This window comes from Colletotrichum costaricense, assembly GCF_030867565.1.
Source record: "Colletotrichum costaricense strain IMI 309622 chromosome Unknown Scaffold_12.1, whole genome shotgun sequence".
NCBI lineage: Eukaryota > Fungi > Ascomycota > Sordariomycetes > Glomerellales > Glomerellaceae > Colletotrichum > Colletotrichum costaricense.
In genome coordinates, this window is record NW_026848241.1 from 930,243 (window position 1) to 944,010 (window position 13,768).

The 13,768-nt window shown below is 50.4% G+C and overlaps 5 protein-coding genes across 5 annotated transcripts; 1 reads left to right on the forward strand and 4 right to left on the reverse strand.

Moving 5' to 3' along the window:
• Window positions 1–327: 327 nt before the first annotated feature.
• CCOS01_11264 (uncharacterized protein) lies at window positions 328–2,940 on the reverse strand (the record flags this gene model as incomplete). Its single annotated transcript, XM_060459417.1, has 1 exon — window positions 328–2,940. One exon carries the CDS (start codon window positions 2,938–2,940, stop codon window positions 328–330), a length of 2,613 nt encoding a protein of 870 aa, XP_060310149.1.
• An 806-nt stretch (window positions 2,941–3,746) lies between these two features.
• CCOS01_11265 (major facilitator superfamily transporter) lies at window positions 3,747–5,481 on the reverse strand (the record flags this gene model as incomplete). The annotated part of the gene is made up of 4 exons (XM_060459418.1): window positions 3,747–4,065; window positions 4,138–4,825; window positions 4,898–5,182; window positions 5,283–5,481. The coding sequence occupies 4 exons, from the start codon at window positions 5,479–5,481 to the stop codon at window positions 3,747–3,749; spliced, it is 1,491 nt and encodes a 496-aa protein (XP_060310150.1).
• A 1,894-nt stretch (window positions 5,482–7,375) lies between these two features.
• On the reverse strand, window positions 7,376–9,035 carry CCOS01_11266 (protein kinase domain-containing protein; the record flags this gene model as incomplete). Its single annotated transcript, XM_060459419.1, has 2 exons — window positions 7,376–8,352; window positions 8,420–9,035. 2 exons carry the CDS (start codon window positions 9,033–9,035, stop codon window positions 7,376–7,378), a joined length of 1,593 nt encoding a protein of 530 aa, XP_060310151.1.
• Window positions 9,036–10,001: 966 nt separating this feature from the next.
• Window positions 10,002–10,612, forward strand: CCOS01_11267 (uncharacterized protein; the record flags this gene model as incomplete). Its single annotated transcript, XM_060459420.1, has 2 exons — window positions 10,002–10,156; window positions 10,231–10,612. 2 exons carry the CDS (start codon window positions 10,002–10,004, stop codon window positions 10,610–10,612), a joined length of 537 nt encoding a protein of 178 aa, XP_060310152.1.
• A 519-nt stretch (window positions 10,613–11,131) lies between these two features.
• Window positions 11,132–13,207, reverse strand: CCOS01_11268 (uncharacterized protein; the record flags this gene model as incomplete). The annotated part of the gene is made up of 1 exon (XM_060459421.1): window positions 11,132–13,207. One exon carries the CDS (start codon window positions 13,205–13,207, stop codon window positions 11,132–11,134), a length of 2,076 nt encoding a protein of 691 aa, XP_060310153.1.
• Window positions 13,208–13,768: the final 561 nt, after the last annotated feature.

A 13,768-nucleotide genomic window follows, 5' to 3' on the forward strand; every position in this document is an offset into this window, starting at 1 on the left:
CGACGTCTACTTTTACTTGGATAGATAACTTTCAGTTGCCTTTCATGTCACAAATTTTAGTCGTTCCAGTTCGTCATGCCCATGTGTATCATAGAATTATCATGAAGTTGGTCATTTGACACCTGATACAAAGGAAGGGACACAAGTACAACTCTCAATAGAAGCCAGTCATTTCGGACCAAATTTCAGTGAGATTAGAAGGAGAACTCTACCGTAAAGTTGCCGCCAAGAAGGAATGAAACCTACAATACGAAGTCGCACCCCGAAACTCGACTAGAAACATCTACCCATGTAGCTCCCACGCGAGATAATCGAAAAAGACAATCATCAACACACTGGAACAGCCGTGTCTGTGACTATTTCAGGCGGTGGCGCTTCCTCAGACTCACCAGCTTGCGTAACTTTCCCGACAACCCTTTCGTACATATGGAGTCCAACGCCAAGGGCAATCTCCATCTCCCTCCACACCGTCTCGCCAGCTGACCAGCCGTGATCTCTCGGGATATGGGTGAGGTAATGATTGAACGTAGCCGCCACTTCCTCAGTAACCCGTTTTCCCAGAGAGTTAGTAGGCCTCGCGTGAACCAAAACATCCAGGATGTACGTGGTGAGCGTCATCAGCCCGGCTTCGGACATGCTGTAGCCCGGCACCAACATCATGAATGTACGTTCGCTGGCCATTCGAATCTTCCGCATCAAGTGCCATGCGTTGCGATGCATGGCTAGCCAGGGAAATCCAAACTCTGCCGCTTCATCCAATAGCCCAACCCCCAGGGAGGTGATGATATCGTAGGGAGGTAGGCTAGGTTTGGCGGGCTTTGATGGCTTCTTCCGTTTCTGCGTCGACTTCCTGGAGCCTTTGTCCTGGTTCTCACTCTCGGGTTCCTCTTGAGGGTGATCAAACCACAAGCCCTCCGGGCAGTGGTCGAGGATGCGTACGATATCTTCAGCAGTGAAGTTTCCTGTCGAAGTCTCTCCCTTTTCATTGCAGTACCTCTCGTAGAACATCATAGAAACAGTCGCTCCTTCAGAAATACGTCTCCGGTTCTTGAGCTCCTTGTACAGCTTCGTCTGCGTTTTTGACCTCTTGAGCTGACTCATGTATACGCTCTTCAGGCCGGTTTGCATGAGAAAGCTCTTGATGTATCCGGTCGGGTCGCTCGGAGGGTTTCCCACGTAGAACTGGGACTTGCCGGCCAGTTCCATAATGAGCTCGATGTCCCACCACTTGGACTTGAGCAGACCTTCTTGGTACAAAGCATTATAGAGATGCATGGTCGACATGACGGATAGTGTGTCGTTTGCAAGGCAGATTCCGACTCGATATGTTGCTGCTCGGAAGGTATACATAACCAGACCAGCCATGACGGGGTCAGTCTTCATCAATCGCAAGCGTTCCAGAGAGGGATCTGCGATAGGCTTCTTGAGCCGCTGTTTCTCGACGAGAATGGGGTCGCGTGTCATTTTGGACATGCTCATTACCGTGCGTTGGAGAAGCGGGAAGCATCTGAGTGCCTTTGGGTCCATTCTTGTACTCTGGTGGATGTACCACGCCTGTGTCATGAGCTCTTGCAGTGTCGACAACCCTCGCATAAATTGTACTCGAATGGACGGCAGGTTCTGTCCCATGACTCCATGAATGTCAATGAGAAGTTGGACTGCATACGCAAAGTAGAAGGGGATTTCCTTCGTCCGCATTGTTTCTCGGAACCCTCGCAAGACGCCATCGTCCACTGGCCAGTCTGGGATGTAACGAATGATGAAGTACATATCGTAAAGAACACCAGAGACCGCGTTCCGGTCAATGACAAAGTCGCCATGTGTCCTTGCTAATCTGATCTTTGGACTGCCTTTTGTGACTAATGGTGGGTTGATGGCGCCTTGATCTTTCGGAAGGAGCTGCTGTAGCATGCTGTAAGCGTTGGTGCAGTCAAGGACGCCCGCAACGTACGCAATCTCCTCCTTTGTCGGCTTCTCTGGGAAACGAAGCAGACCCTCCGAGTATTTTCGGATTTTCGTAGTTGTGAACGTGGCATTGTAGAGACAGATGACCCCGAACAGGCCCCCTGGCTGAGATTGAAGTACTGGCGTGACATCCTCGACGATGTTACGGGCAAGGTCGATGGCGGTGTTGGTGGCCAATGCAACGGAAACGAGCTCGTGACGTCCTTCTCGGAACTGTTGCCACATGTACCTGACTCTCTGACGCATTCCGTAAAGGTCTTTCCAAACCAGCTGCCATACGAACTGAGCATCCCAGCTCGACATCTCGCTTTCGGCCTCGAAGTTGGCATCGGTCTCCGACTTTACTGGTCTCGTTGGTAGAGGTGCATCTGGGGCGTTGATGAATTTCGCGGACGGCTCAGACACAAGTAGTCCTTCAAACTTGTTGGCTGATGGCTGGGGCTTCTCGGCAGCATCGCCAGTTGAGGCTGCTGTGTTGGTTAGGGAAGCAGCTCGATGAGCTGTCAAAGCATGGCGTACTTGACACAAGACCCTGAGGAAGTAGAAATGGGTGCTGTCGTCTTGAGCGTTGGTCGTGGCACCATGCTCAACCAGCTGAGTGCTGAATTTGGCCCTGAGATCGATCACTCTATCAAGAGCGGCGGTTAGACTATCCGGAGGGGTGATGGCTGGCTTCTTTGATGTTGCGAGGAACTGAGCCAGCGGTAGGAGATCCTTGGCGGCGAGGATGTATCGTTTGCGAGGTTTCTTCTGCGATGACTTTGATGCCTCTTTGGTTGACTTGCCCTTGCGTTGACTGGCTGGCTTGTCATCTTCCGGCACCGAGTCAGCTTTGTCGTCTGTTGTGTCTCGAAGCCCTGAGATGAGCTCTGCAGGACAACCGTACGCTCGTGCTGTGGTCGCGAGCCAAGTAGTAATGAAGTCCGTGTCCGTCTTGTACGACTGGTAAACGCTGACAAGGGCTTCCGGGAGCATCGTGCTGGTGGTTTAGGGTGAGTTGTGGACTCACACAACACATTGGCAACTCTGTGTACTGGTTGATACTGAGGAAACCAGACATTGAAGTCTGCGCAGGAGGAAGTAGCACCTTTTGCATGAGATTCTTGATTGACGACCATCTGAGGCGACCGGCGCGAAAAAGCGGGCGGCCGCGGCGCGGAAGCGAAAACCAACGGGAACTCTGCATGTTTGTTGGACCAACAGTGTTACGCCGCATGCAGCCCCCCTGAATTGATAAATGCCCCGGCAAACGGCCCCTTGGAGAGCGCCTGATGGTCCAATGGGATGTGTGCCATCGGGCGGATCACGTCCAACAATGCCCCATATGTTGGTGACTGGTTGGTGATTGCGACTGTTCCTTGCTTTCGCATGTGTTCAACATCTCGAGAGGGGTGATGATGGTGATTGAAAGCTGTTGGAAGTCGGAAAGCCACCCTTGCATAGACATGCACAATGTTTAAGGGAGTGCGTATGCGATGCAGATCAAAATTAGAAGGGGCCAACAGTTCAACTCTACTGCAACAACATGGCACAAAGATGAATTGAAGGCGACGAAGGTCGTGGAGTTGGAGAGCTTGCTCTAAGGTTGCGGCCTATCAGTACCCGAAATGATTTAACAAAAGAGTGCTGGCTGTTGTGAGCAGTAACACGTAGGTCCTAGTTAGGACCGGATGTTGATGCATCGAAACGGCGGGGTAGCATAAGTAATTTGTGCAGAGGAATTATTTTCATTATGCAGGTCAACCATCAAGGCAACTCCTACTTTATCTCGAGATAGATGTCTACAGCAAATATCTGTAATCAGGAGACATATCTCCGAGCTCCATCTTCTCGTCTTCCGTCAACGATGACTCCGCCGCGGTGCGATCTCTGTGCCTGTTTGCAGACCAGCAGCCAATCGCATACACCAAACATGCAAGGCCGCTGAGGATAACAAAAGCGATACTGATGCTGTAGCCAGGGATGTACTTTGGCGCATCCTTCTTCAGAAAAGCGAACACAGCAATGATACCGCCGATGTTGCCGAAACCAACCTGCCAAGCACTGCCGATAGAACGTCGGTGGTGGCCACCCAGGTTCATGTTGAACCAACAAACAATACTGGAAGGCTAAAGTTAGCACGCAGTTCTAATCACATCTACAGAGGATGCAGAATGCGTTGTTTGGACTTACATTGGCATGGCGGTGTACGCGCCCATTGCGACGAGGAACAGCGCCGCATACTGCACAGACGTGTTGTTGTGAACAGAAATCAAGATGGCGAACCCAGCGATTGCCACACAAATAGCAAAGATTGCGAATCCAAACCGGTGCCGCGTCTTATCTGAGATGAAGGCAATGATCATCGAGAAGCCAAAAGCCACAACCCAGGGTGGCACGCTGTGCAGCTGCGTCTGGATACTGTCGTATCCGTAGGTCTGGATGATACCCGGTGCGAAGTAGGCATACCCGTACGCCGGAACGATGAGGCCAAAGTACATGAAGCCTCCGACAATGACCTTGTAGTCCTTGAAGATGCGTCCGACGTCGCGGAAGGTAATCTTGCGCTCAACGGCAGAGCGGCCCTGGTCCGCGCGCAAGCGTGCCGACACAAAGGCCTTCTCGTCTTCGCTGAGCCACTTCACGTCCTCTGGGAAATCAGGCAGCCAGAAAAAGAAGAAGACGCTGACGACGACAGTTAGGAGGCCTTCGAGAATAAAGATCCAGCGCCAGCCGGCGTAGCCACGGACGCCGCTCATTTTTCCGATCGCTGCAGCAAGGAGACCGCCGAATGCGCCGGCGAGGGTGGTGCTGTTGAAGAAGAAGGAGTAGCGGCGCTGAGCTTCGTGGCGACGGTACCACATGCCGATGAGGTAGAACGCTGAAAAAAAGAGATATTGGTTAGCTCCGTGGACGAAAGGCATCGGTCAAAGGGCGGCTGATGGTCGCATACCTCCCGGAAACATGCCCGTCTCAAAGACACCGAGGAAGAAACGCGTCGTGCAGAGGCCAGCATAGTTCTGTACGAAGCCCTGGAGCATGGTGACAAGGCCGAAGCCAAACATGTTGATGCTGAGCCAGACATGGGGCTTGAACTTCTTCAGGAGGATGTTGGAGGGGATCTCGAGGAGGATGTATGGCACGAAGAAGACGACGAGCGCGTTGTTGTACAGTGTACCGTCCAGCTCGAGCTCTTTTGACAGTCCGAAGACATTGGCGTTGGCGATATTTACGCGATCTAGTGCGTTGCGTTTCTGGTCAGCATGCAGGCAATTGCAAAGGCTTCGAGCGATGGCTGCCGTCGAGTCGCGGCAGCTTGAGAGCAGGGGAGAGCTTACCGAGGAAGGCCAGAAGGTACATGACACACAGGAATGGGATGACGCGGAAGTCGATCTTTGTGATGAGCTTCGACTCTGTTGTGTGAGGAGGGCATTCGATGGGGGCATCATCGCCATAGACCGGTCGATCTAGGTCTGTCGCATGGTCAAGGGAGCGCGATGGCGACTCCGCAGCCTTGTTCTCCTTGTCGAACTGCATCTTGGGGGTCGATTGAGCTCAATGGCCCCGGGGTGTTGGTAAGATTGACGAAAGTAGGACTCTCCAACCAACAAGGACGGCCTCGCGGATACAAAACCCGGCAAGAGAGCAGAAGAAACAGAAACTTTAAGGGTACAGCGACCAGAAGGAGCCGAAGATCTCTCAGGGTGGCCGTCAGCTTATATTTCGTCACCCATTCTTTTTCCTCCACGACGGTTTCTGTCTAGCAAGGTCACTCACTCAGTTACTTTTTTTCTTTCTTGCGCCCGACCTCGGCGCGACGACTCACACTCACGACAGGGTCGGTGATCCTCCCGACTCCACAGACTGTCCTCGAAAAGGACGGCACCAACGCGAGTCTAGGCCCGGGTTGGAGTAGACCGGCAGCGGTAGCATCGAGCAGGGATGGGGGTTTGCAATGGGTATTGATCATCCCTTGCTGCTTTGCTGGGGCTGCTTGGCTTCCCTGCTTGTCGCCCCAACCTCCCACCCGAACCCCGCGTTTCCTCTTGGTGCGAAGCAAGCAAGCGGCTTCCCAATAATATGCACCTTTGTGCAGCCCTTTGAGGGCTAGAGCCACGCGGAACGGGCATCGGCGTCATGTGGGAAGCTGAATAATACCAACTGACGGCCGCCAACGAGAGACGGCGTCTCGTATCCGAAGCGAACCTCTCATATGCCTGGGAGAGTCGGCATCCGTAAGCAAACTCTTATTCTCCGGATGGCTTTCGCGGGAGTTACCCGAGCCTGAATTCGAGCTCACTCTGGGATCATCAAATCTTAAAAATTTGCCCCGTAAATTCTCATTCGTAGCTTCACAACTCCACCCCGGCTCCGGGTCGGACTTGGTTCTGATCCACTCCGTCCGCCGATGCAGGAAGTGTGAGTAATATTGTCTGCTGCGTAGTCACAATTCGTCTTCCTGGTTGACTCGAACTTGTTGCCTGTTGGACTGAATAGCAGAGTACGACTGCGACGACCGGTTAGATTGTTCTCGGTCCGATGGATGCTGCAGGTGGATGTAGGGTCATGCAGATGAGACAGAGACAACCGGACTTAGGAACCAAAGGCGGACGCCGCCGGATGCCCGGAGCTCTCCCCCACACACCTGCGTTTGGCTGAGAGCAACTTTGCGTCGAAAACAACAGTTCGCAATGTGGCGTTTTGGATCGCTTGTGCACATTTTGACAGAAGTTCCTGACAAGACACGCCTCAACACTTGGCTCTACCACTAATTAAATTACCCCGCAAACCTCAAGCCACGCGCCAGGAATGCAGCCTTCCCGTAGCTTCACTGAAGTGTGGGGGTTTGAGGTATTCTCTCGTTTCCGGGACCTCGGTTTGCGTTTGAGGAAACTTCGCGGGTATGAGATGATCGGTTCGTCTCGGCTCCTAGACCGCGGATCATATTGCGTCTAGTGTGAGCTACGTCGGCGCAATTCCGCGCTCGGCTCACCAAGGAGGTCGAATTCGAGCAACATGCTTCGTATACTTAGGCTCTTCAACCCCAACAAAGCCACCAATCACGAATAGATTGCACTAGAAATGCACTCCTTGAACGCGAGGCTTGCCTTGCCATGACAATGATCAAATCACAAAGTGGCTGATTTGATTGATGAAAACTTCTATTCAATATGTCGTGGGTTCCAGACTACAATGAAGTTGAGTTGAAAAGTCTTCAAGCGGCCAGCGGCGCCGTTTTGTTGCAGAGGTATTCCACTATCTTTAGTGACCAAGTACGCCAATGGGATGGCATCCGCATGTGCAATCTTAATGCGATTTACAAATGATCCGTACCCACAGGTAACGCCAGCACTCCAACCGTTTCCCTTCATTTCTGCCAAATTTCCTCTCGCCAAGACACGGCACAGAAGATAAACACAAGCCGAGCGTCTCATGCCCCCAAAGCCCACTTCAGATTGCGCCACCAAGAAGTTTGAGACAATAGAGACAGAATGTAGGCCAGTCTGTCAAAAGCGCCGACCGCTAAACCAACGGCCACCGACTTCGACAAGAACGGGGGCTTCTCGTGCTCCTTGCGCCTCTTCTCGTAAGCCACCTCCATGGCTTCCTTCGCCGGAATGCCCCATTTCTGCATCCATGGGTCGCTGATTAGCTCTTCTGCTGTCACCCTGTCTTCGGGCTCCCAACGGAAGATCCGCATCAACATCGCTGCCAGGTCCTGTAACTCCTCCTCAGGCACAAAAGTCTTCTCTTCAGGAAACCTGTTCATGGCTCTGTGGTCAGGGATCTCCTCCAGCACTCGTAGTTTGATTGTGTCCGGCTCCGCAGGTGTCGGATCCGACTTGCCCTTTCTGACGTAGTTGCAATTATCGTCAATGTACTTCTCGCGCTTTTCCCAGGCGTCCCACCACGATGCCGGGGGTTTGCCCATACAATGGACCATTGTGGCAAAGACACCATCGTAACCAGGAAAGTATGTCTCGAAGATGTCCATCCTGCCGTAAAGCTCGAAGACAAAGCATCCCAGTGCCCAGACATCAGCGGGATAGCTGATGGGCAATTGTAGCTTCTTGGCGATCATCGATTCGGGGGCCCGATATGGCTCGGGCGTGTTGAGTTCGTACCGCGTCACTAGCTCCGGTTGCCATGATTCACCAAAATCCTTGATCTGTGCCCGTGCTTCCGACAGTTCCAGGTCGTCACAGTCCTGCGTGAGAAACATCTTCCATAGCATGTATGGGGGCGCGTTCTTTGGCAGAGGGTATTCTTCATGGAAATCGGTAGCCTCCACACAAAGATCCATCGGCAAGATAATTGGCTTCCCGTATTTCTCATAGATTTCTTTCACTGTCAGGCAAGCGAACTCGCCAGCCGGCATAGCTAGCATCACATTCCCTCCGTGGAGATCTTCAGCAATATCCTCATGGTCAGCCTTATGTGTATTTGACGTGTTAGATTGGAACTGAGAACTTACCACCATGCACAATATGCTTTGAGTGAATGTATGCAACCCCGAGCACCAGTTGTGCCGCCAAAGCTCGTGCAATCTCAGTAGGGAATACGAATCCTCTGAATTTGCTCTCCGCTATCGTGGCACGTGTTGGCTCGCTAACAAGACATTCGTGGGTACCATTGGGCCCATGGTGAAGAAAATTGTCGTTGTAGTAGCCTATGACGCGATGGCCAGGATGGGACGAGTCGTCTCGAAGCATCCTTGAGATTCTCATCTCGTCACCCTTCGATGAACTCTCACTTTCCGAGGCACAGATCTTCACAGCAACCTTCTTTCCTGTCTTGGTGCTATGTGCAAGCCACACTGTGGAGAAGGAGCCGTCTCCAAGTTTGTTCACAATAATGTACTTGCCATTTCCAAGCTGATCGCCAAGTTGAACAGGATGAAACATACCCTCTTCGTAGGCCATGTACGGCTCTTCAGGCTCCTCATTGTCCCAGTACTGATACGAAAGATTGTCTCGTTGTTCTTCGGTCAACGGTTGACTTTGTTGCTCAGCTACGACGGCTTTGATGTACTTGATGACTGCAGTTTTAGATTCTCGATTGAGGTGGAAGAGGTCCCATATGAGCCCCATGTCGAAAAGCTTGATGTCAAAGTTTGGAGAATGCGATTTTGTCGTTGAATATTTTCTCAGTGGTAGAATGGGTAAAGTAGACATAAAAGATGAACACTGGCAAGCGATTGAAGCGAACAACATGAACGGGTGTCCTGGGGTTTATGACATAGATTCCAAGTAAAGTGACCGAAGGCAACAGAATGACTACGACAAGGAGTGCCGACCTCAAACATGTGCGTGATAATACTGTCAAAGCGGGCACAAAGACGGACTGTTTGTTGCTGCTAATATCCCTAGGCCTAAGGCCCCTGCGTTATTCTATATCTTTAGCACAATGGACTGAAAGCGCGGGTGTGAATGTGTGAAAATAGAAACAAGGAGCAATCTCTCACGTAGAAAGATAAGGCAGGGCAAAGCACTGTGGCCAACGGACTGCATTAGGTGGCTTTCAATCTGGGTGGTTAGACCGATCAAAGTAAGACACTCTAAGTTTCAAGATATTAGCGAAACGAAAGGACGAATGCGACTTCTGGTGGCCGATTTATGAATGGGTTATCATCAATACATGAATACAAAACATCTACCACAACATCGTCCTCACTGAAAGGCACTGCATTTGTGATTATCTGAAATGTAACAATGAAAATCTAGCTACAGATTCTATACAGAAGGTGTGAGAAGAAGTCGTTGTCGGCAAGCCAGAGACCTTCTTTCATCTTCTTGGATATGAAACTTAGTGGTCTCTAATTCCGATCGATCATCTTTATTAGCATTTCAGGACTACCTAACTATCCTAGAAGAGCCTTTCTTAGTCTCTACGGAATACATATGATACTGAAGAATAACTATAAGTCTCAATTATTGCTCGTAGTTCCAAGTACTTTCTTATTATAGAGCATCACGCACATCGACACTCCACCAACGGTAATTGTAGCAGCCAGGCTACAAACACCACAAATTTAAGACTAAAAGAAAACCAACACAATGTCAGGTATCAGTCCTCCCAAGGGATATGTTGAAGTGATCCGGAAAATCAACAAACCGGGTCTTTTGAATAGTCAACATCCTCTTGATTTACTCAAAGCTCACTGGAAGACAGCACTCTTGAATCAAAATCAAGTGCGATCTCTTCTCATCAGGTATGTGCATTTTTACTTCAGAATTGTCTATCACTGATTTAAACCTTTGCTCATCACTGCTTTCTTTGGTTTATGTCTCATTTGCACAAAACAACCAAAGCCGGCTTTCGGCCAAGTGGTAAGCCTGCTTACAGAACGGATAGATGGCATGTGACCACGTCGTACAAGGTAAATGATACAATGTTTCGCACAGCACATGGGTACGCCACTGGCGAACATGACTTCAATCCAAACTCCTCAACCCTGGCAAACCGACGACCACAGCTGGTTGGCTACATAGGCAGCGATGGCACACAACCTTGGCCATCCGAAGATCTAAATCCCAAGAAGCACAGGAAAGAATGGTATTCTGAAGCAGAACTGCACAGACTAGTCAGAGATGGCAAAGAGAAGTTTCAACCGACGCCAATATCTTCAGATCGCTTTGCTGAAATTCTGAGAGCAGTCGCGGTCTAGGAGATACAGCAAGTCAGTGAAGAGCGGCTTCAGAGAAGCACGTCGATCGAAAGTATATCATGACGAGGAAAAAGGGTGAAAGGTAATCTGCTTGTTTGGTAAGAAATGATTGACACTGAGGTAGGGCTATTGGTCTGTACCCGTAGGGGTTCCTACCCGTAGGCGGTAGACGCAAAGCATCTCAACATTGTAGAATTCATCGTGTTTCCCTTCTGACATGGCCTTCTATTCTAATCTAACAAACGTCTTAGAAGCTGAGGTGTAAACTCATCATTGTGCTGTCAAGTACACGGCGCAACAATCACTGTGTAGGAAAGAGATTTCATCTACTTACCTTACTGGGGCTAGGGCTTTGCCTAAATAGAACAATATGGCCCCAAACCAAGCGCCTTTCAATCATCACTTGGATTAAATACGCAAATTAATTTGAAAACAGTGCATGGTTGCTGCATTGTCAGAACTGTGAGATCTATCATATCTAGCCACGCTCGATTCTGCGAGCATTTGCTGGAGGTGCATCTAAATCAGCCCCATCCAGCCTGATGGGCTACCCTTTGCTGGAGCCTTTGCTAGAACCACCACCATAATCTTGTCTCGAGCAACTGGAGCCAGCGTCATGTCTGAACCCTGTTTTGTGGGAGGCTTTGAAGTTTTCTTTCTGAACCTGAATGAGAATACCAACTGTCCCTCTAAAGACTGGGACTGTCTCTGTATGTCGATGCAACTTGGATGAAGTGTTTGTGCGTCAATGGTAATCTCAATTTCCGGCAAATCTTCCATTGGCGCACTCATTGTCACGGATCCTTCGACAAGAATATCAGCCAACAGCGGGTTAGTCTCATCAGATGCTGGCACCGTCGTGAACGTGCTTATAATTAGCTTTGGCCTCGGCGATTTGTTCTTCTTGTTGTTTGAAAGTTGAAGAAGATCAGATTCAAGATATGGCGTATGTAGCGGAGGACTGCGATGTTTTGTTCTTATTTCGAAAGCGTTCGCCCATCTCAGAAGTTGGACATCATCATAAGCTCTGCCAGCGAACGTGAGGTTCATGGGCACACGCTTGTCTCTCAGGATGCCCATAGGAACTGAGACGGTAGGTATGCCGAGATGTCGAATGGCTCTGTTTCCGTTGCTGTAGTGGACGCCATTCTGCCAAGCCAGCGATGCCCCCTCAAAGTCTGAGTCTGCGTTGGCAGGTCCCACATCGCCAGCAGCGGGAAAGACAACGCAATCGCAGCCGACTTCCGTGAGCCAGTCCTCAAGAAGAACCTTTCGCATGCCCTCTAAAGCTTTGAGAGCTTGATCCAGACCTTCTACATCAAAAATACTCCCTTTGCTGGCGTATTCGGCCAGCCGATGGTACTGAATCGCGTTAGGCTTCTCGAAGTGTTGTAGTTCCGGCCCAGTCCTCATACTGTCTGGATAGATCCTCGATGCGTCCACTGCAGAGATATCCGGGAGCTTTGAATCATTGAAGTCTCGAAGGAAGTTGTTCCAAGTATGTGCTACTAATGCTCCTCTCTCAGTAGCATGCCAGTCCGCCGGCCTTCGCGGACATCTCTCCGGCAGAAGGTTATCATTTTCGTAAGCTGTCAAAGGCGGAAAGTCGGAAACCATGACAATCTTCGCGCCAAGTGACTCAAGATCCTTTCGTGCTTGCTTCCACAATTCAACAACTGCCGGGCTCGTCTGAATAGGCTTTGCTCCTTCGGGAACCGGTCCACCAAGGAAGATTTCTGGCACAGCAATAACTAGTCCAGACAATGAGTCTGACGAGCCAAGGGTTTTGAAGCTCTCAGGCCGGTCCTCCCAAGATTGCGGTAACTGGACGCTTCTCTGCTCTCGCCAGAGATCGCCTTTGGCAACTGGATCAGGTGCAGTAATAACATCCAGAAGAGTTAACATATCCTTCATGCTTCTTGTATGAGGCACTGGTACGTCGCATGTTGGATACAAAGGCCAACTGCCGCGATTCGATAGAAAGGTCCTCGAGGGAGTGTAAGCGATAAGGGCATTGTTGGAAGCAGGCGATCTGCCAGATGAGACCGTCTCGCCTCCAAGCCCAAAAGCTGCGAACGATGCTGCTGTAGAAACAGCCGATCCGTTGGATGAACCTGAAGCAAATGCTGCAGCCAGATAGTCTGGGTTGTAAGGATTCTCGGCCCTTCCCCAGATGCCCCTCTGCATGCCGCCGCAAGCCATTGCAGGCATGTTTGTCCGGCCAATGAGCACCCCGCCAGCATCTTGAATGAGCTTCACAAGAAAAGCGTCTTCGTTGGAAATTAGATGTTCGAAAGCAGGAGATCCTGCAGCGGCTACCATTCCTTTGACTTTGTAGCTGTCTTTGACCGTATAAGGTATCCCTTCCAGGGGCCTGACTTTCTCGCCAGATGCCCTTCGGTCATCAGACTTGGCAGCTTGTTCGAAAAGGTCATTGTTAAGGATCGGAATCGAATTTAGTGTAGGGCCTCGACAGTCGTAAGTGCTGATCCGGCGAAGCAAACGCGTTACAAGCTCGACGCTGGTAATTGAACCGCTGTTCAAAGCATTCTGTAATTCTTCGATTGAGGCTTCGACGATATTGAGTACGGCCATGATTGCTGATAGGATGACGATGAAGATAAGGAGAATGATGTTGAAGACAAAGACCTGTCCAGAGAGCATAAAGATAAATGCACCTCACATTGTACCGAGCCCAAAGTCCACGATAAACTTACATTCTCCTATCTGGTCGGCCGGCTGTCTCCAGTTTTGATATGCAGGCCCGATAGGCCAGCCGGATGAATCCGGGGTTTGCGACCTTATCGTAATTCGTTACGGCGGCTTACAAGTGGATTTTCCCAGCTGGCTAATGTTCCCCCACTCGCGAAATCCCGCACGTTAGCTCAAGTCCGTTGGGGGAATAGTTAATCGGATCTTTGCCGATAGGTAGGATGATGATCCTCTGACCATCACTTTCCAGAACGTGGTAAAGAGCTCATGCCCATGATTGTGTTCAACGCCTGGATGGCCTCATCAGCTCAAATTGCCATGTCAATCCACCTGACGTGTGGGATATCAGAATATTGACAGACTTTAAGGAGATGGGTCTCGGCCTACAATTGTGAATATTATTGAAGGATCAATGGATTTGAGGTTGGCTTTTTCTGCTAGTAA